Source organism: Coturnix japonica, chromosome 4 (genome assembly GCF_054131305.1).
Source record: "Coturnix japonica strain WE chromosome 4, WE-NBRP24, whole genome shotgun sequence".
Lineage (NCBI taxonomy): Eukaryota > Metazoa > Chordata > Aves > Galliformes > Phasianidae > Coturnix > Coturnix japonica.
In genome coordinates this window covers 20,789,289-20,811,406 of record NC_140666.1, presented here as the reverse complement: position 1 = coordinate 20,811,406, position 22,118 = coordinate 20,789,289, and the positions used below count along the sequence as shown (strand labels likewise).

Here is a 22,118-nt window from a genome sequence, read left to right as displayed (position 1 = left end):
ACTGATTTTGTTCAGAATCGCAGTCATGTGGCACTTTGAGACACAGCTCTATAAATAGAGAGACAGTGTTACTAGACTGCAGATCAGCCATGCTACCAGCAAAAGGGTTGCAGAAAAACGTTTGTTGTGACGGTGTGACCATTCTCATCTTGCTCCTTGCCTAAGCCCAGAAACAAAGTATTTTATTGACAGAACACCATGAGCAATCGGGGGAAATGCTGCACACTTCTCAAAACCAAGGCATTCATTTTAGGTGGTACAGTCGTACTGATTTCAATAACTGAATATCTTCATCAGGCACGCCTTGGGAGACATATTTTATTACTGAGAGTGATGGCAGTTTCTATATTTAAAAGGGTGTTGTCTTTTTTAACTAAAGAGCAATTCACAGAATGAAATATCATTTGGTTAATGAAATATAATGAACAGCACAAACTGATAACAAAGTAATGTACTTTAAGGGGTTTTGTATTGGTTATGAGCAAGTTCTTATCTCTGGCATAAAGTCTGCTTCACTGCAGATGTATTTTTGGGCAAGCTCTGCTGCTACTGATGTACTTTGGCAATTTCAGCAAAGCTGTCCCAGGATATCCAGGTGAAGAAAAGTGTCCTTCTGACCTGAAATGAGCTCAGTAAATTGTATGCAAGTTAAGTCAAATAGTTTTAGCACCTTGCAACAAGCCAAAGACAGAGATAAGGTTACTAGATGAGTTATATTAACATTAAAATATATATAACTGAATTTAAAACTTCTACATGTAACACACTGTTACTGAAATAATGCAAAAAATTACATTTGTGATTCTTATATAACCAAACTTCGTTCACTGCAACCAATAAACAAACGCAAAATACATTAATCAGACGTTTTAATTCAGCTTCTGTGTGCTAAAAATGTTGAGACAGACCCATGAGATTGGTTATCAGAGCGAAGCCAAAGGCCAGTGCATGTGACTGTGGCAGAGCTGCATCCGAGCCTGCGTTCAGCCATGTGTTCAGGGAATGCAGCGCAGACAGAGATTGTCAAAAGATGTCACCGCTTATGGCTCATGCTACATAATTTTCTCTTTTTCTGTGGATTAAAAAGAAACAACCCAGAGAGAAGCCCTTGGAATGAAAGGATTTTGCAAAAATGCATTTAAATGGCCTGAGGCAACACATTCCTGACAGAGCACTTTCTTCTTTAAAGCAATGTCCCTTTCTCATGCAAGAGGTGGAAATGAGGAGGTCAGTGATTAAAACCAAGAGTGCAGCCAATACAGCTTATTCTCCAGATCACAGGGATGCTTTAACAAGAGTCAGACCGTTTATGCTTGAACCTCTTGTATTTAAATTAAGATCTTGATATCCACTTGGCCCCAAATTCCTGTCTTTATCCAGTGAAGTGCCGAATCCAGCAGGAAAAGCAGCTGTGTCCTAAGACACAGGTCTCGATCTTGCTCAGAGGTGGAAGACCAGATGGTGATGTGCCACGAGCAACTGCACCCTCTTCTGGCTGTGTCTTTTCCAGCAGTGTAAGAGTGGCTGAGAACTTGACTGTTCATTACAAGTTTTGTCATATTATCTCTCATATGACCAACTCTCCAATAAATCTTGGTTTTCTCACATGCTTCCATGGCTTGGAGCATGCTGAATAATGATACTTGTCCCATTAAAACAAATAAGGTACAAAAATTCTGGAATATTACAAATCCGGACCTTAATTAAATTGCTGTAAAAAAACGTGGCATAACTGAAACGTTTGCTACAGATCCATCCCTGGCCTCACCAAAATGCAGAAATTCCTGGTCGCTTGCTGATTTGTTTCCTGAGACCCCCTGATACCCAGCTGCCTATAAGTTTAGTATTGCTGCCAGGAGTAAATTGAGTTCTCTCCTTAAGTTCAGATTGGCAGACTGGATCGAATGCCTGAAGCAGTTTTTTTCCCATTTGAAACCATAAAGCTGTTTACTCATTTTTCACTACTTTTCATTGCCACTTTAAACAGTTGCTCTGTGGCAGGAGCTGCTGTTTTGTTGGTTGGTTTTTTTTTGTTGTTGTTGTTGTTGTTGCTTCTTTGTTATTAAAAAAAGCCTTGACAATTTTTAATTTTGCTTTTATGCCCGGAAGGTAGTTTTGTTACAGAGCTCGCTTAATCCAGTCCTGTTAATTTCTCAACAGCATTAAAGGCCTTGGAATGTCACTGTTCCTTACATACTTGTAAAAAATTTTATGTATAAATTCTCTCCCGACCTCAAACATGCTTAAATACAGTCCAGAGTTAGCCCAAAATCTGCAGGCTCTGCCTTCGAAGCCCTCTCTGTTTTATTATGGCTATCTTTCAAACGTCTTCCAGTTATTTTTCCTGAGAGGGAAGAGTTGTCCAACTTTTTAATTAATTTTATCTGATCTCTGTATTCTTCTTTTCTGACTTAGTGGTAACAAGGACAAGATGTGCTAAAATAGTCCAATAATCATGCCGTCTGCAGCCTTTCATGTCATCATCTTTGTACATAAAATGTCCCTATTTCATGTAATTTATTACTGTGTGTGGATGAGAGATGTTTCAGCAAGTCTAGGTGAGGTAATATGTTGCTAACAGGGCTTGGAAATGAAGAGCCTTTTTGCTTGAAAGGTGGGTGAAGGGTTTTGCTGCTACTGAATCATGATTTGAAAAAATAATTAAAAAAAAAATCCGATTTCATCGTAGGACAACATCACACAAATGGTGGAACAAATGAGCAGGTCTGGTAGCAGCCCATGCTACTTGATGCTGCACAAAAAGACATCTTGATGCTGTTTCTCTCCATCTTGGCTTTTAGGTTGTGCTTTTTGGCATCTTTTTTTTTTTTTTTTACTAACCAAGACAGCCGTGGATTCTGAAAAGATCCCAGCATTTGTGCTAGCAAAGGAATGACAACCTGCTGAGGTGGCAGGGTCCCACGCAAGAATGCAATCTGTGTTGTTGTGATCCTCCTGTACCACTACTTCAGCAGTGACAGCCTTTGTCACTCCTAACGCAAAGTGGTTGAAAACACCAAGCAGATGATATACCCCCTCCTGCTGTAGAGGCCAGCTCTAGCTCTTACATCTGCCTTAAGAGTCTTTAAGTGGAGCACACAGGTCCTCACCACCACAGGTGAAGTACCAACAACGCATGTGACCATGAGCCTCTCGAAGGCCTAGAGTGGTTCTTGTGCGCTTTTCCAAGGCAATGATGGAGCACAGACCTCTGATGTGCTGGGTTCCCTCACTGTAACAACACAGGATTGATCAGACAAAATATTCTTGTTCACAGGTGATGCCTTTTTGATTTCCCTCATTCTTGTTGCTACCGAAAGACTCTGCTCATCACAGCCATACCAACACCGCTATATCACAGATCATCACAAGGATGAACGAGCCATACAGATGCTGTTCCAACTTGCAGATGCAAGGACAGCTATATTCAACAGCCTAATTAGGGTTAGGGTGCTCCTACTAAACAGTCCTGTGCTCCTACTAAGCAGTCCTACAGTTCTTGATAAATCCTAGACACTGAGCCTTTAATTTCAATTTCCCCATACAAACCAGCTTCCTTTTGACAACATGTTTTAACTCTAGCAGCAGACAGACTCCCCCAGCACATTCAGGTCAATGAAGTCCAGACAGCCATGTCAAATGCCCTTTCTGAGTGCCAAAAGTCACGCAGACCAGAGGCAAAAACGTGTTACGTGATGTTGAAGTACTGATCCAAGGGAGCAGCGAATGTTGTAATCAGGACTCAGGAGCAAAGGGTAGTGAGTAAACAAGATGCATTCATGGATGCTGGGTTGGTAAAGAAATTTGTTTCGTTTTTTTTTTTTCAAATTTAACACCTGAATCAGCACATCTATAGAGAGACCAAAGGCTCACGTAGCAGTCCAAACAGGACTATTTTTCCCTATTAATAGCTCCCTCCAGGCAGTCCACCCATGCACTGATATTCCTCCCAACTGAAAATACACACATTAGTGCACAGAACACTCTCTCCTTGCAGGATTTCAGACCATCAGTAGCCAGTTCCTTGCACTGCATTTCTGCTTTTGTGAGCTGTGCTGTTAGCAGCTGATGCAGGCAAGTACTGAGATCACACCCAGAAATGAATAAAGCAAACTCCTTGGGAAGCTCCTCACATAACAGCATTTCCCTGACTCTCTCAGCTGTCTATACACCAGATGACAAGTACTACATGGTTATGTGTGCTGTGATGCAGTTCTTGGACTGACCCCACCAGCCCCCCTAGGAGCTAATAACAGACCTGCTGTTGGCCCTGGCAAAGGAACCAGTGACTTATTTGCCTCTGTCAGATGTCTGGTAGCTGGCACCACAGCCTGCAAGCCTCTGTTTCAATGCTGTTCATTAGTTCTCTGATAAGGCACTGAGTTAGACTGTTTTTGCCTTGCACCTTCTCATAGATTTAAGATTATTTTGGGAAGAAGGCATTGGGGAGGGAGGAAAGAGATTCCCAGTTAGATATAATCATTAACTGAAGCGATCTTTGATTTCTCTGTTTAGTTTAATTAGATGGAATTCATTTTGGAGGCAGCCACCGATGTCAAAGGCATGTTAAGTATAGCTGTGAATTATTACTGCATCAATAAAAAATAATGAAAAGCCTGGATGCTGGCAGAGCCATTAGGCTTTGGAGCAGTAACAGCTAGTTTTCCGTTTTCAGACAATCTTTCTTCCTTATAGTGCATTTCAAATATTTTCATACTGAGAACCCAAGGCTGGTTTTTCTCTATTGCTTCAGTTTTTCATTACCTCCTCCGGCTGCAAGCACGTCCACCCAGGCTCAGCCTTCCCCTTTCCCTCTGGACTTCCCATTAACATGGAAACAGCTGGTTTGAGTCATACCAAAGGGCACAGTATCTGTACTGAGTCATACCACCTTAACTCTTACCTTTGTTATTGAGTTTTTGCTGTGTAGCACCTTAAGATCAGGTCAAGCCTATGCACCTCCCTGATACAGACTCCTGGGTTTCAGGAACCCAGCACTTCAACCTCCCTAACTTAGCTGTTCTGCTTTGTAATATCGTGGAAAAACATAAATGCTGCTTGTATGTATTGACCAACACTGCAGAAGGGCACTCTGGGCTTGTTTTGATTCCTTTGCTGTACCGCATGCCTCTGTAATACCCTATATTTGCTGGGCAGCCTGCTCCAACACCTCACCACTCTCATTGTAAAGAACTTACCCCTAACATCCAACCTAATCCTTCCTTCCTTCAACTTAAAACCATTTCCCTTTCTTCTGCTGTTATCAACCCTTTCGAAGAGTTGGCTCCCCTCCTGTTAACAGGCTCCCTTCAGGTACTGAAAGGCTGCAATTAGGTCACCCTGCAGCCTTCTTTTCTCCAGGCTGAACAAGCCCAACTCCCTCAGCCTGTCTTCATAGGGGAGGTGCTCCAGCCCTCTGATCAACTTTGTGGCTCTTCTCTGGACCCTCTCCAACAGCTCTCTGTCTTTCTTGTACTGAGGGCTCCACACCTGGACACAGTACTCCAGATGGGTCCTCACAAGAGCAGAGTAGAGAGGGACAATCACCTCCCTGTTCCTGCTGGCCACCCCTCTCCTGATGGAGCCCAGGATCCCATTTGCTTTGCGAGCTGCAAGAGCACACTGCTGGCTCATGTTAAGTTTCTAATCCATCAGGACCCTCTGGTCCTTCTCTGCAGGGCTGCTTTCAAGGACTGCTCCTTCCAGTCTGTATAGATGTTTGAGATTCCTCTGGCCCAAGTGCAAAACCTTGCGATTGGCCATGTTGAACCTCATTAGGTTCACCCGGTCCCACCTTTGCTTCCTTTGACTTAAAAACTTCTATCATTGACTGCACAGGTCTGACAGTGCGAGCAGTGAGCTTAGACATCCCACATCAGCATGTTTGCAGAAATCATGCACTGTTAATAGGAAGGGCTCAACTTCACTGGACTGTGCAGAGAGGAAAAAGATCCCTATGTGAGTAAGAAAACTCAGTTAAACCACACTGTATCAGGAAAGTTACCTGATCTGAACAAGAATAAATTGGCTTAATGCACCATTTAGTTTCTGGTTCACAGGAGGACAGTCTCTTGGCTGCTGATCCATTATATTTACACTGAGTGCAACAGATTTTCACTCATTAGTTCATCTAAAAGGGGATTTTTGAGGTCAAGTTTTAAGTTTGAAAAAACTATCAAATATAGCAACCTTACATCAGCAAGTATCTGAGAATTAGCACCTCAGACTTAAAAACTTGCCTCTTTTTCTCTAATTTCCCCTCCACAATCATATCCAGGGCTTACTTCTTGTTAAGATTCGTCTTCTGAAAAACACAAAGATAGGTAGCTGTTGAAATTCCATTGACTCATAAGGCCTTTGGACCATCGTAGCAAATTGAATAATGGTCATAAATACTGAGGTCCCTTTTCTTTTTATTCTCATTATTGAGGAATTGCATTTGTAGTCCCATCTGCGAACCAGATTAATTCTAAGCCATCTGCCATGAGCAAATTGCTAATTTTGGCAGATACCAGAGAGACGCTAGTATCTTCCTTATGTAAACATTTGATGTCAGCTCTGATTGTTGTGAAGAAAACAGCTACCAATAAAGGTGCTTACGGCTACACCATGCAGAGGGAGTCATTCAGACAGCTGATTACAGCTCCTTAAAGAATGGAAGCGGCTCAGCAGTCAGCACAGATTGTACCCGTTGCACTGCAAATATCCACTGTAACAAGGCAAGAAACAATGCAAGATCTGTGCAAGCTGAGTGAGCTGCCCTCCGAGCCGTGATGCATGTTTAACAGGGAGCCAGGGCCATGTTGCAGAATTCACACAAGAAGCTACTGAAAATGCCTAAGACTTCATCTGAACTAAAAAAGAAATTTTGCACTGATTTCAGCAGGATTCAAAAATTATAAAGCTGGAACTATTACTAATGATAAATTGAATACGATTCAAATACGTGGGAAAATGTGAATTTTCAGCCTTATATTTCTTCTTCCTTCACAGAGCTGTTTAGGTGTGGACTGCAGCCTGACTGAAACCACAATCCAATGTACTGATGGTCAAAAGAAAATTTCTAATATGACTTCCAGCACAAAAACAACACACCAAACTCTAAAGATCAAACAGATGGAGAGGCAGAAGATTTTACTGGGAAGGAGAGTTTTTTTCATGAGGCTTCATGTACACACAGATTCTCTCGCTCCTACAACAGTATTCAATTCAAAAATGAAAGGAGTCACTTCATATTCCCTGTTAACTCTAAATCCGGTGGCGTACGTGAGCATGCTTGTATGGTCTTCCTGTGGCGGCAAAGACAGATACTTGAACCATGATAGCTCCTATCTCCCAGAGGTGACAGCATCTTTCCCAACAGCAATAACTTCATTAGCCACAGAGCTATTCTGACTATAGCTGGTGAAGTCTTCTCCCCAGCTTTTTCAAGATACTCTCAAAACACTACACAAAAAACATGCACTAAGATGTCAGGACCAGACAGAACAGATCTGAGGAGAAAAGTTCTAAAAGAAAACAGATCTACCTGAACACATCACTGTTCAGCACGCTCGTTTATCTTGTGCTTTGTAGAGGTGTTTAGAGAAGGGCTGATTTGTGCTTCTGCATCTCACACACTCCACATGTAAACAAAGTCACTTCTTCCCCTCCCGAGACACCCCTTAAGCAAATGGCTGCAGTGCAGGAGATCTGTGTTGTTATAGTTACTGGCTATGACCTACCCCTGCCATTGTCACAGTATTTTCAGTCAATGGCGCTTTTAACAGCAACATAGCAAAGGCTTGCAAAATAATGACTGCTTGCAGTCCTTAAAAAACAGTATGTGAACATCTCTATCACATGGTCTTCTCAGCTGTTTCTATCTGTCCCTTACAACATGAACGAGACACTGAGTCTCTTACACGAGGAACACAACAAAGGTCACTTCAGATATAAGAAGATTTTCTGACTTCTGCTCCCTGGGAAGGTCATTACACAAGGGAAAGCAGAGCTCTTCCCCTCAGGCAGATGAAGAGTCAGGTCTGCAGCGCCCAGGACACATCACCTTTTGCAGGCTCTGTACCTAGTGAGCCAAGCTTTGAGGTTAAGCCTGAACGGGAACACAGTGTTTTCTACCCCTTCTCCTTTGTTTGGGTGCATCTTTTGTTATCTGGATATCTAGACCTTTTGCTATTTGCAGCCCCACAAGAGGCTGGCATAACGCAACCCGTGACATTTTCAGTTGGGGTTGCAATACAAGGATAAGGTTGTGGGAATGAGCAAAATAAATGCCTGTAAAAATGGATTATGCTGCTCAGCTGCCTTGGAGATGCAAAGAATAATTAACTGAGCTGACGTGAACAAGCGCAAAAAAGAGCTGCTCCTCATGGCTGGCAGTTCAAGAAACAAGATTTTTTTATAGTGGCAAAAAATAACCTCTCAGAGAAAGAAAATAAGAAAATGGGAGCTAGAAGGTTTTGGAAGACCCCAGACTCTGTTAGATGAAGGAGGAGGTGCATTTCACATTTAGGAGCACAGTCAGATATTTCCTTTCCACTTCTGCCTGGTGTACAACAAAAACGAAGCCCCAGCAAGACACAGGCTGCTACACCTGAGCCAAGGAGCTGCCTTTACTCAGGTTTGCTCAGGAAAAATGAACCTTGTGTATGTTTCATGAACAGATTAACTTACACCTTAAATGCAAATGCTATAATACTATCTTACCAATTCCTCATCCAGGCAGAAACTATTCTAAGAGGTATGAATTTTGGTAATTACTAAAAAAAAAAAAAAAAAAAAAAAAAAAGCAGGTTTCTGCATGTTTTTTTAAAGATATAAGTAATTGATTAGGATAAAGTTGCGCTAATCTGACTTAACAGGTGCTTTCTCTGAAAGTAATTAGGTTTGGGATTCCCAAAGGACTTTCTGAGAAAGGGTCCAGTAAAGATAATTACTGAATGTGTGCTGATACTGGTCTCAAATTAGCCTCAGGAAGTCACATTCTGAAAGCTCTCATATATTAGTTTTGTGATTTGACAAGCTCACCCCTGCGTCCCAACTTTGCTTAACTAAGTACTTTTTCACATTCATTGAAATATTGACTGTACATGGAAAAAAAAAAAAAAAAAGTTAATTACCATCACAGCATGGACAATGAATGAAACTGGAGAAGTGAAAGGCCAATCCTGCAGCCTCCTGCTGGCAACGCTTCCTGCAGACCACAGAATACCCTGAACCATAAGCTAGAGAAGTCAATTCTGACTTCTACACAGGATCGTGCATCAAGACAGCACCAGCCTAAATTGTACCAGTGAAATCTGGTTCTGCAACAAACCTTGTAAATAAAGCTGAAACTGGCACTGCATCTCTTCTCCCACACATATTCCCCTTCAAGTTGTAAACTTTGCAGCAGATATAAAACTAGCTAGAGAATGAAAGCTGCTCACTGGCAAACTGATAAAAATACAAAAGAAAAAGACAGGCCTACTATGAAACGCATCAGTGACAGAGAGATCCTGGAGATTAGTTTTAGATGCAATAAATCCATCTTATTTCATGGGCCTCTGTTGCCATCCTGTTATGCCACCAAGGCTTTGAGTTTGATTGGACAGAAGTTTTGGTGTTCACAAAATCTTACAGAAATCCACAAGAATCCCATCTCCTGCTTTTCATGATATTTTAGGAGAAACTTGTTGTTAGTCTGTAATAATTACTCAAAGTTCCTCATGCTACCTAGGAAAACATTTAGTAACGTGATCTATGCTTCTATTCTACTTTCTGCTACATTGGGGTATAAGATGATCAAATTTCTAGAAGATCAATTAAAAAAAGACGGCTTATTCTTCATCTGTGGCTCATGTCTTGCTTCTTACATTTTGACACTTTAAAACCTAGGACTAATGTTTCAGTGTTTAGGTCTAGTAGAAGAGATTCTCCATCTCTTTAGGTCTTACATCACATTGCTACAGCACGCTGAAAGCTGTTGTTTCTAAATACTCTTTAGCGTTGCCAGGGTTGACCTACTGTGTTTCCTTTTTCGCTTTGTCTATGTAAAACTGCTATTTAAAAACTATGTTCCAAGGCTCACCCATTGAAGAAATATTCACAGCTGAGTGACAGCAATCTTTTTCTTCCTTCACACACAAAGGGCTGCATCCAAGGAGATTTCAAAACAGGACTTGAGAAATTAGGACCATCAGTTCTGAAAGTTCCTTTCTAAGCATTGAGCTTGTAAAAATTGACAGCGATCAGTAATACATATAAACTGTCACAGTTATTGGTAGTGCTACACATAGATGAAAAAAAGCTAGGGACAACGTGATACATGACAACTGAAATGATAAGATTTGTACTTTGTGTGTTTTCACAAAGATTCCTATGTACCTTCGTGGTGGGTTTGTAGCTAACAATCTCTCCTACAAGACATAGCTGTTCATTGCTCAGATATATAGCACCTCAGCTCATGCTGTAATGTTATGTACTGCCTCTGCATTCCTGAACTAGAGCTCCCCAGAGATGAAGACCAAGATACATGTCTGTACTACAGCTAAGTACTGAAAGCCAGCAGACTGCTTCCTTGCTTACTCTTATTTATAAGCCTTTATGTTTTCAGGATTTACTTACAAAAAGCAATTCCACTTATTAATATCAGAGCAAGAGCATGGCAGTACTTCATATTTACAGACTATAATATAATTTCAGACAGCTCCAAATTCCTTTACAAAGTATGTGTCTATAAATCAGTCTAGAAATCGGTATGTCCACAAACACTGTAAGACTAAGAAGAACACTGAGTGAAATTGAAAATGTCAAGTTAAGTCAGGCTGAGCACGTTTGCTCAGACAAGAAAGTTATCAAAGCACCACATTCACTCTGGGCATTTAAAGCAATGAATGCGCATTAAGGACTTCGTTTTATGACTCTTGAACAGCACTTTCTCTGTGGAGAATCTCTTTCCTAACACGAGATTTTATTAAGGTAACAGCTTAAATCTGAACTGAAACACTTGACCAACCTGTTTTTCACCACTTGGCTTCCTGTAATTCAGCAGCAGCTCCACAGCTCCCACCACCTCTTTCCGTATTGCATACAGCAGAGCATCTCCCACATACACGCAGTGGCTCAGAAGTAACTCCATGATCTCCAGATTTTCATTCTCTATGGCTATTAAAAGGGCACTGCGACCAAGAGGATCCATACAGTTAATGTTGATATTGTAGTAGATCTCCGCCTCTTGTAAGGCATGTTTCACACTGGCATAGTCCCCTTTCTCCACAGCACTGAGGTAGGCCTTCTCTTCCACTGAGAGCTCTGCCTCTGCTCGCACAATCTGTAGTGGGATCCGATCTCTGTATGGTGAATAGTTTACCTTTTTGTAGTATAGCTGGGCCATTGTTCATAGTGACCAGGCAACCTGCGGGGGAAAAATAAGTACATGTAAGTGATAAAAGAGACTAGCAACCTCTGCCTTTTCATCATGGGGAACACATTCCCAAAGGTCTGTTGCAGTAAAAGCTTCTGATCCCTTTTTAAGGTGTTTCGTTCTCAACAAAATGACTGCAGTGCTCCCTGACCAACCCCACATTAAGGTGCAACCTGAAAAAAATTAAGGTTCCACTGCAGCTCAAAAGAGAATGACAGACACCCAGTAGTTTAAATAAGGTATGAGCATTATTTCATTGATTTCTTCTCATTCTGAAAAGAAGTTATTTTGTTTATGGATTATCTACCACCTGCAATTAGGTAGATTTCTCACCTTTGTTTTTTTTTTTACACTGCTTACTGCTCTTTTTTCCCCTCCTAGTTTTCATTGAGCCAGGTTCTCAAAGTCGAAACCACCAGCGATAGGAGCTGCTGGCTTACACCCCTTATCTACAGCAACAAGATTTCTTTTGATTATTTTCGCTGCTTCTTCTGTTTCCATCTCTTAAAATAGTTTTCATTTTCCCATAATGTTTACTGTTTGACTGGGTCACAGAGTTATTTTTAAACCATGCATGTTTTTTAACATAATTTCTCACTCTGCATTTATAAATATAATCTAGATAGGTTGCTGGAGAAAGCCCCCACCTTGTCTTCTAGGAGCTGTGACGTTGTCAGTAGTCTAAAAAAGTGAGAAGTAGTAAATCCTGCCCTGGAATGAGTGCAGCAAGCTGAAGGAATGATTACTCCATGGCTCAAAAAGCCTAGAAGGTAACTGAAGTCATAGGGAATATGGGAATATTTTCTCTTTCTCTCTCACACACACACACAAAAGGATCTGTGGTAATCTACCTCTGTTTGGCATCAACAAACCTCACCAAATCAGGACCCGGGGTTTAGGCAGCTGTAACTAATTCAACTAACTAGATGACCCTTTCCATTTCCTTTCCCCTGTTTCTGTAGAAAATTAGCCTGGCTTTTATTCCATTTTATTCCTCCATCCAGGGGAAAGAGGTAACGAGAAGCATGATCTTGTGGCTCAGGAGTCAAACCAGGAATGAGATGCTGGGGTTCTAATTTCACCATCCCTGTGCTTGCCAGAAGGCAACCATGTTCAGCACAGTCCATTTGCATTTTGCCTTCAGCTCCAGAGCTATGGGCCCGGTGCAGAGGGAGTGGGTGGATCTGAGCTCCAGCCCAGCTGACACTGCAAAACAGTGGGTGGCTGTAGCACACAGCAAAGTTACATCTGCGAATTTCCTGGGGAGCCAGAGATTTGTAACAAGTTTGGCATACCAAAAAAATGCGCTCTCTCAGTGTCCTGGTTTCTTACAAGCAGGTGGAAAGTTTTTGTTTGTTACATTTCAGGAATTACAGTTCTATGCACATACGCTTCAATTTGATAACACACCTCAGATATGCATAAAAACCACTGAAAAAGTACTGGCTTATTTTCCTTATTTCTAAACCAGTAGCTTATGGGAGTCTTTGTTTAATGGATCAACTGTGGGATTTGTGCTCTGAAAGAATGTAATTTAATCAGGCAAATCAGTGTGCTATGATAACTGTCCATGCAAAAAACCACCTCCAAGTTTGGTCCAGTAAGAAACAAAATGGTCTTTGGGGAAGCGAGAATGAGCCCCATGGGGAAGGGAAGTTTTGTGCCCTTGTGAAGATGCAGCTCACAAAAGCAGGGACCGGGTAGGAATGGTGTCAGGGCACAGTAGCCCTGTGTGGACTCCAGAAAACCCAAGATATTCTGATAAATACAGCTGCTGAAGTGGAGCCTGATTTTTTTCACTGCTCTTGAGCTTAATTGAATGTTTTGTAGATGGTGAGTAACATTTGCAGTGAGTTATAACAAATGTCACCTTATGAAACATCATGCCAGCATTGGTTCCCTTTCCTTTCCAACTGTCTTGTAGAGACAGCAACAAAAAAACTTCAGATATCTTAACTCCTCAGCAAGATTCCATTTCCCACTATGACCTCAGTCCAAGAAAATACTCCTTTAGTACTTTAAGCACATAAGAAGCTGCAATAAAACTAGATGATAAAGGCTCACAAGATGATTGCGTGAGAAGAATTCAGGGCAAACCATGTGTACAGCCTAATGCAGATTGCGTACTATGCTTGGAAGTGATTAGTTCTGACACTCGCATGCCATATATTTCTGCCTGGGTTACATGTACGACTTCAGCTTACCATTGAGCTGTTCAGCAACCACTCAGGTAAGATCCAGTGCAACTACAGACAGATGTCCCAAACCTGATGCCTTTTTCTTCTGAAACCAAGAACAGAGCATCAGCCAAGCACGTGCACACACTCTGACATGGAACAAACAACCCCAGCGTTGCCAAGGATCACTGTCTCTCTCATAACCTCCTCCCAGTGCCACCCATCTCCTGGAAGCAGCATCACTTGGCGAAAGAAACAATCAACATGAGTATATCCTGGACCACTTGTTTTTTTCCAGAGTGGTACCATCACCTGCTTAACAAATGAGAAATGACAAAAAACTGCTGAAGTCCAGGTAAGAAAAGGGGCAGGCAACTCACAGATGCCTACAAAGAAAAAACAATTCAGTACTTGAAAACAACAACAAAACACCAAACAGTTGCATTAACATTTTGGAATCTGGGAAGAAAGCCTGAAAACACACATTTTTCCATACAGCACCTCTTTCCAGAGAGGCATTTTCTACTCCCTGAGTTAATATTTGGGGCAATGAAAGTTTTTTTGTTTATTTACACTTGATTGCAGGTGCATCAGAGAATATCCAGTGGCTGGCTATCTGCAGCATGAACAAGTGTAGTAAATGGAGAGAATCACATAGCAACAATAAGAGGAAGACGATTTATCACTCATTTTAAACTATTATCTCCCTGCAGTTGAGTTTCTCTTCCCCGTAAACTATTAGTCCAAATCTCCAAGTCACTTCAGCCTGACACAGCTTGTGTGCTGCCTGGCAGAGAAATGAGAGCTTGAGCCCTTGAAAAGCAGCCATACCTGGCAGAAACTGCTTGACTGGCACACACAAGGAAGGTTTCCAACTGCATTCGTCTAATGACACAAAATGACTTTTCTATCCCAGCAAAGATTTCTCAGCATCGTCCAAGACTCGGGTCAGACACAGCCATGCCCTGCATCAAAAGGGACAAACTTCTCTCTCTGGAGAGAGAAACAGCATTAGAACTGCAACTGCTGGGTTTGTGAGTCTTCCTGCCACCTGCATTTGGACCAGACTCTTGAGATGGACACATTAAGATCACAAGGGAACTGTTTTACTTCATCAGAGGGCAGCAGAATGAATGAAATCTACCTCTTCCTTCTGCTATTTTCTTGCAGGAGAGAACAATATGAAAACGCACCAAGTTCAGATTGACTTGCAGCAGCACAAGAAAGGGCAGCCTGAGCCCAGTGAGGAGAGGGCAGAGAGAAAAAGGGGCCAGTGAGCAGCACAGAATGGCTGCCATCTGTTAGAGGGATGTGGTTAATGAGGACAGATAGGCAAAGGTCTCCCAGCAGCACTGCCTTTCCCCACTGAAATTTTCATGAGTTTTCACTACAGACTTTTTTAGGAACTGCCCTCCCTTGTACCCTGCTTGACAAGCACTGCACACCCACCCGCCTCCGCATCTCACGGGAATGAGAATAACTTTCACGAAACAGGAGGAGTAAAACTGAAACAGTGGGAGCCAATGCCAGTTTACAACCGTGCAACCACCAGCCCTTTGACACCCTTCCCAGCTTTTATTTGCTTTCATTTTCATTTGACTTTTCTTGATGCTGATGAAGCAGTGGAAAAGCATCTGATTGCTGAGCTCTCCATGTGTTGAAGCAGCTGCAATTTACAGGGGTCCTGAATTTTGCTGTAGGAGCTCACTGCTCCCAGCTGATAAGAGCAAATCAAATAGCGGATCGTGAACGCAGATCAATAGACAAGAGCTACCTTTCCACTTGATGCAACCCCGTGTGAGCAGCCAACTCACATCGCACATTAGAGCAGACAACAAAACACCCCATCTGCCAAGTTGCAAATAGAGCTGCTGGTCGTTCCCTCCCACTGGAGATTCACTCTGATACATGTTGGCAAACCTGTGTGTGTGTGGCTTTAAATGTCACCACAGCTTCTTCCTCAGATCTGCAGAAGGGTTTATGCGCTGGAAAGCCTGCTCGCTCAAGCCCAAAGAAGAGCTGATTTCCTGCAATACACGTTACCTCACTGTCCCTCTCCATCCTTCTCTCCAAGGCCGCTACTTCTTTTTAGTATTTCTGGGAGAGTATTCTTCTCATTTCTAAGCAGGACCCTCAGCTGTGGCAATCATGGACCACAGCTGCTCAGACGGCCGCACTCCTCCATTGCACCCTGGGGCTGTGCACTCAGAAATATCGATCTTTTTGGAAAAGGTTATAAACCTGAGTTATGAAACAGTCCAGAAGGGCCACTTAGGTAAATAATGTTACATTCAGTTAATGGACCAATTGAATTTGTGATTGGATCCTTCTTTTAAGTGCTCTAGATCTTATTTACTAACAATGCTTGACTGGTCTTATGCCTGCTATAATCTGAGGAAATAAAACTTACTTTATAACATTCTGCAATTGCTTTTCTCCTGGAAAGATACTCTTTTGTCCCAGAAAATTGCTTTTTCTAGGGAGTTTGGTGGGAACTAGATTGCTACCCTAAGTTGCACTGCCCCTTATGATATCTCTGTATCACGCTCACCACTCTTCTCATCAGAGGCCAGTTTTTTCCTGCACTCCTAAATGCAAGAAGAGCCACTGCTGAATAAATGTATGGCCCCATAAGTTTCTGAATATTATAAAATTGCAACGACCTTCTGGTATATATACCAGTGTAAGTTTCCTTCACTAAAAGCTTTATGATCTCAGAAAGTTTATATTCAGCTCCTAAGTTATAAAAGATATATCATTCCCCTGGAATAAGTGCTTCCCAAAACTTGCAGAGTTGCAGTCCAACATGAAAATGAGAAACTGACAGCTAATAAAACTGAAGATGAGTAATCTAGTTTCGCTGCCCAAGCTGAGTGAAAGGGAAAGCACTAATAGAGAAAGAGATAAAAATGCAAGGCTGCAGTTATTCATGATTCACATTGGTGGACATGTCCTTAGAAGATGAGGAGAAAAACTCTCCTTAGAACATTTTTTGCTCATCATCAGTTAAGGCACAGTTAAGAATAAACACAGTCACTGGAGTTTTGCATGTAACCTTCTAATCTGAGAATTATTTTTTGCAAAAGAACACAACTTCAAACTTCAGATTATAGATTTACAGAAGCCAAAAAAGAATCCTCTGCCAGTAACTCAAAATGTCATTATTTGACTCAAGTCCCAACTGCAATTCTGCTCTTCCTGGGTAGGATGACAACTATCAAAGATATATATGTTTGGTTTGGAAAGGCCAATTCTTTGGTGTAATTCTCTTCCGCTGAACAGTCAATTGATGAGTCATGACCAACTGCTGGGTATGCATAGATACATACAGATATATGTATTTAAAAATCATTAAAAAAGATGTCATGCATGTAGTACCCTGTCAGCCTTATGAAAGCACCTGTTCTTCTCTAAGTAATCAGTGGTGTTTACCTTAAAGTTAGGTATGTAACTCAATTCTCAGTCTTCTGGCAATAATGTGCTAAATTTTGTCAGTCCAGGACACCTGTAAGACTACCTAACACCTGAGGATGAAAGTCTTGGCACAGCTGAATTATCTATGAGACAAAAGCTCTCCCCACTGGACAAAGCCTTCTTGAGAGCCAATATGACTGTAGATCAGACTTGCCCAGGACATAAGGAACACTGCTACAACTACCACTTTTCCACTTGGTCTGACCTTGCATTCTCAAGCTAAGGAGCACAGTCAACCATGTATTTCAAAGGAAAATAACAAACCAATGTGCTCCACCACATATGCTTAAATCCTAAAGCCTTAAAAACAGCATGTAATGTGAGTCATGTTGTCTTGGTAAAGAGCTGAAAGGCTCTCATGTTCTGGTGATGACTAAAGACTTCAGGAACCTATAGAGAACATAGTACAACTGGCTTCAGTACCAGGCTGAGCCCTGCAGGCCTAAAACATCCCATTGGTTTTATAGGGGCTTTTGTAGATGCAAGGCTCAATCTTGGCGTATCTCTGCAAGACCAAAGTCTGTTAGCAGGCAGACAAGGCTGGTTTTCAGGGTGGAGAAGGAAGAGTACCACTACTTCACCCATCTGCAGATGTAAGGATGGAAAATGTGTAGAACAAACAGAAAAAGTTGTCCTATCTGCTGTGGACAGAAACAAAGCTGACAGGTATATCAGCATGATAACCCTTTTCCCACACCTGAACTGACCTGGCCTGAAATGAAGGCCACTTCATTCATCCAGATGAATAATGCCTTGAGTTTTAACAGTGCATGAGAAGAACACTTCTCTGCCTTTCCATGGAAGAAAACAACTTGCATTTGTCTGGCTCAACTTGGCATATTTCTGTTTCCTACTCCTCCATTTGCACATGGCTCCCAAGGCCTCTTGCCCGAGGCAGGATATACTGGTGTCATATACAGGTGAAAAATCACTGCAAAAGAAAGTACTGGGAATGCCTTAATTTGTGTTACAGCCTCTGTTAGCTGCCATGTCAGTGCCCACATAAACGCTTCTTTCAGACTAGAAGCATACAAGTTGTTGCAGCATTTCATATAAATCTGGACAAGCCCTGGATATGTGGGCTTAAACCAGAACTCATCACAGCCTGGGAGTAAGCCTGTTCCAGGCTATTAGCCTTATATTCTGCAAGCGAATCCAACAGCAATTTCCTTTATTTAGGAAATGACCATGAAAGTCAAGGCTTGCCTGAATTTATCAAAACAAATCCTATGTTCACATGTTATAAGTGTCTGCATTCTAGGAAAGCTGCTAATGTCTGACTTCAGAGTACTTTCAGTATCTCTGGACAATAATAATAATGACAACCACTCCTGGGTTGACGAGTGTGCAGCCTCAGCAGCTCTGTGAGACAAGGGCCATAAGTTCAGGACAAGTAGCATCCCACCTACCTCCAAGCTTGACCACTGTGATCCCTGCAGGGTCTGGGTAGCCTAGACTTAGTTACACCTGTCCTGAAAGCAACACACAACTTCACCACAGTGTAATGGAAAGGGTGAAAGAAAAAAACCTCTAAAGTAAAGATCAACTGCAAAGCTCCTATTTGGGAGGCAGAGGAAGGGGAGTGCTGAGCTATCCCTGGAGCAGTTCAGTATTACCTAAATAAAAATTAATCTGGACTACTAAATGACCTCCTGGGAATGGAATGGCTCCAGTGCCATTAGCTACTATTACAATGAAGTATTTACAGCTTGCAATTTTCCCACTTCTTTCCACACAGTCACCACACAGGTGTGAATATACAATGTGCATCTTTGCAAGTGCAGACAAAATGGAAAGCTTATTTTGCCCGCCTGACTTCACTGCTCTATCCCCTACTTCTTCGAGATGGACTATCTATTCACTTCCCACCTTCTGAAAACAGAAAAGAGATGTCAACTAAACTGAGAAATACTGTCAAGCAATCCACCCTGTTGTCTTATCTGCTAATGCAGCACTAATGTGGCATAACATCATTATCATCTCAGTGCTCTACATCCACTGTGTCTGTGCCTGCTGCTTGCAGTCTCAGGCTGCCGTAGCTAGGGAAGAGATTTTGTTCCTGTCCTCACTTCTGCTCAACAAACGTTGTCATCATTTCTTCAATCAACAAGATTATCTCTGAACATCATCTCAGGGAGAGCTGATGGCAGTACGGGCTGTTAGACCTGCCTCAGCCTAGCTGAAAGTGCAAGTAAACCACCCACTCACTGAAGGAAAATACAAGATTATGGCACACTTGTCAGGATGAGGAAAGGGCAGTAGCAGGAAGCTATGAACTACTAACAGTGACAGCTGGTTAGGCTCTGTTTCTCATCTCAGTAATAGGCAGATGTATTAGTGGTTACCAGCTATCAGTTCTGAAGAAGCCCTGCTGGAACTGTGCTCATTAGCACCCACGTGAAAATACAGCCAGCACCCAATGCCACTGCAGCCATCACCTGCAGCCCCTCTGCTGACCACCTCCCACCTGACTGCCCTGGAGTGACCCACGACAAAATGGTGGAGACCAAACCTTATGGATTCCAATGGCACTGCAGCCACAGCCCATCTTTGTCACCTTTTTTGTACAAGTCAGGCCTGGTGTGAGCAACCTTCACTGCCACTTCTATTGAGACCATCCTTTGGCAATATGAGTGCCACAGCTGTGTGCTACAGTGGCGTATTCCATAAGGAGATACAAATACTGTTTGGGAAAGAAAATATCTTTGTAGAAAGACTGTGGAGAGGAACTTCCCCTGACAATGATAACAAACAGAACAGCCAGCAGATAAAACAAATATACAAAGCCAAATCCCATTCATTAGGATAGCTCAGAAACTGCAAACTGGACAGTTTCTGAAGATCCACAGAACGACCAGAGGACATAAAACACACCCATTCACAACTGAGAAGCATTCTCAAGAGAATTAAACACACGAGCCTACAAGATACAAATAAATGCTGCACAGAGCAAACCAGCATGGAAGAGGAGTAATGCTGTTACTCTACTTGTAAGCAACAAAATGTATAGGACACAGAGCTGCTTCTATTAATGCTCTAATAAGGTTCCTTAAGGATATCTCCAGCATAAGACTTGTCTGTTCAATCATCAGATCACACTTATAAAGTCAGAGATTTGGGTCAGAGATTTGCAGGAGTAACCACGTTATTTCTTAATCTTTGCATACTTAAACTGTGCCCATCGGCTACCAACTATAATAACATCTAGTTCTCATACGGCTTTTCAGCCACAGATCGGAGAGTACTTTTTATAGGACAAAGTATTCATCCTCTCCTGAGAGGATAGATGAGAAATCTGCAGCAAACAGAAACGAAGGGATTTGCATCACCCTTTCATGAAAACAAGTGACAACTGGCCAGAACTGCACAGAAATACACATACAGATAGATACACACATATAGCTTTACATGGGTAACAGACCCTTCAGTTGTCTACTCAGACACAGCACAGTGTCAGAGCAACCTGAAGCCTGAATGCTTCCAGGGGAGCTGAGTCACTGATCCCCTTTAGAGGAATATGAAATGCTCTTCCCCTGCCTTCTGCCCACACCTGCTCCTTACCTTACAAGCTGAGGATACGATTAACAGCAGCACTGCTGTCCCTCTTCTTTGGGCATAAGCCTGAGGTGCAGACGACTCCCAACCCATGATCTTGCTGTTGGAAGGCTTCTAGCCCTCTCTTCCAATCTCTCTCCAGCCATTCCAAAGCCTGAAAGCAGCAATTTCCCACTGCTAAGGCCCATCCTCCTGAGGGGCTGTAGTTCTGTCCCCAAAAAAGGTAGTACAAGTGATAATAAAAAATGGAAACATCTCACCTTGCTCGAGCAACACCTTGTTTTAAATATTCCACAGGACAACTACGTCACATGCTGCAAAATCTGCAGGACACTGTCTTGGATATCAGCCCCGATTTCCCTAAGGCGAATTTCTCCTATGGTCCTAGGATGCTTTTTTCTTCCACTCCAAGTTCTTGTCTGCAGTGTAACATCATCCTGCTGCTGCTTCTTTTGTATTTTCTTTCTTTGAGATACTATTCTAAAATTTTCTCCCATTTTCTTTTGGATTTCATTTTGCAGTTTGCTTCCCTTTCCAGTTATGCGTTCATTCAAGATATCTCAGCTTTCAAAAGACATCTAAGGTAAGGCTCATCACTTCTTCAGAAGAGATTTATTTTGTATGCTCCCCGGTTTAGGCTCAGCTACAGTATAACTGCAGGGGGTTCATGTTTAAACTGAGCTGTATTCCTCTGGCTGCAGGAGTGGAGCTCCGCAAAGAAAATGCACAAATCCATAAATAAGACTTGGCACGATTTCACTGCTCTACTTAATGCCGACATTTGCAAGTCCTGTTTTCCCAAACCTCTTGCTTCTAAATCCCTGCACCTGCTAATTTCTTAATTCTGTTTTCAGTCAGTTTAGGCTTGTGTATTCTTAATTACGTTAATGAAGGATAAAGTATTTAAAGTATTAATGTTCCACAAACTTTGAAAAGAAAACAGTTAATAAATACCTTACCCCTGGGTCTGCTTCCAGCACTGGATTTGCAGACCAGTCCAGGGCATTACTTTTGCTCCCCTAGACTCTCCAGTGGATATCCAGTTCTCCCTCTTGCAGCTCTTCTAACACAGATTCACTTTTCCCTTTTCTATCTGATCTGTGCAGAGAAGAAGATCTTGTAGGTTAATGAGAATCACCCCTGAACTGGTAATTACCACAGCTGTCTCTGCTAGTTTTATTTTCCTCTCTTGATATCGATCTCCTCTCTCCTCCAAGGCACTGTGAAGGATCTTTGCTTCTACTCTCTTCCAGCTGGTGCTCCCAACTTGTGTCTGGAACATGCTGCAAATTATCAGGATGCCACAGTCCTCTGTCCCCTTGTCCTTCAGGCACCTCTCACATCTCTCTGCCAGGCAGGAGAGTTACACTCCTGGCAAAGAAATGCAGCATGAAATACTTCATGGTTCCTACAAAGCGGTAGCTGTGGTCTCTCCTCCCCATGTACCTACAAGTTCAATGCATTGCTCTTCTTCTTTCCCCGAATGCTGCTTTGCAGAACCGGCTTGT

The 22,118-nt window shown here is 42.2% G+C and overlaps 1 protein-coding gene across 1 annotated transcript in view; it reads right to left on the bottom strand.

Annotated features, from left to right (window-relative positions):
* Positions 1–22,118, bottom strand: part of TRPC5 (transient receptor potential cation channel subfamily C member 5) — an 87,283-nt gene that overhangs the window by 47,947 nt on the left and 17,218 nt on the right. The window contains exon 2 of the mRNA XM_015860650.3: positions 10,997–11,395. Coding sequence (XP_015716136.2) covers positions 10,997–11,374 — 378 coding nt within the window. The 5' untranslated portion in view covers positions 11,375–11,395. The remainder of the gene's footprint in view (positions 1–10,996; positions 11,396–22,118) is intronic.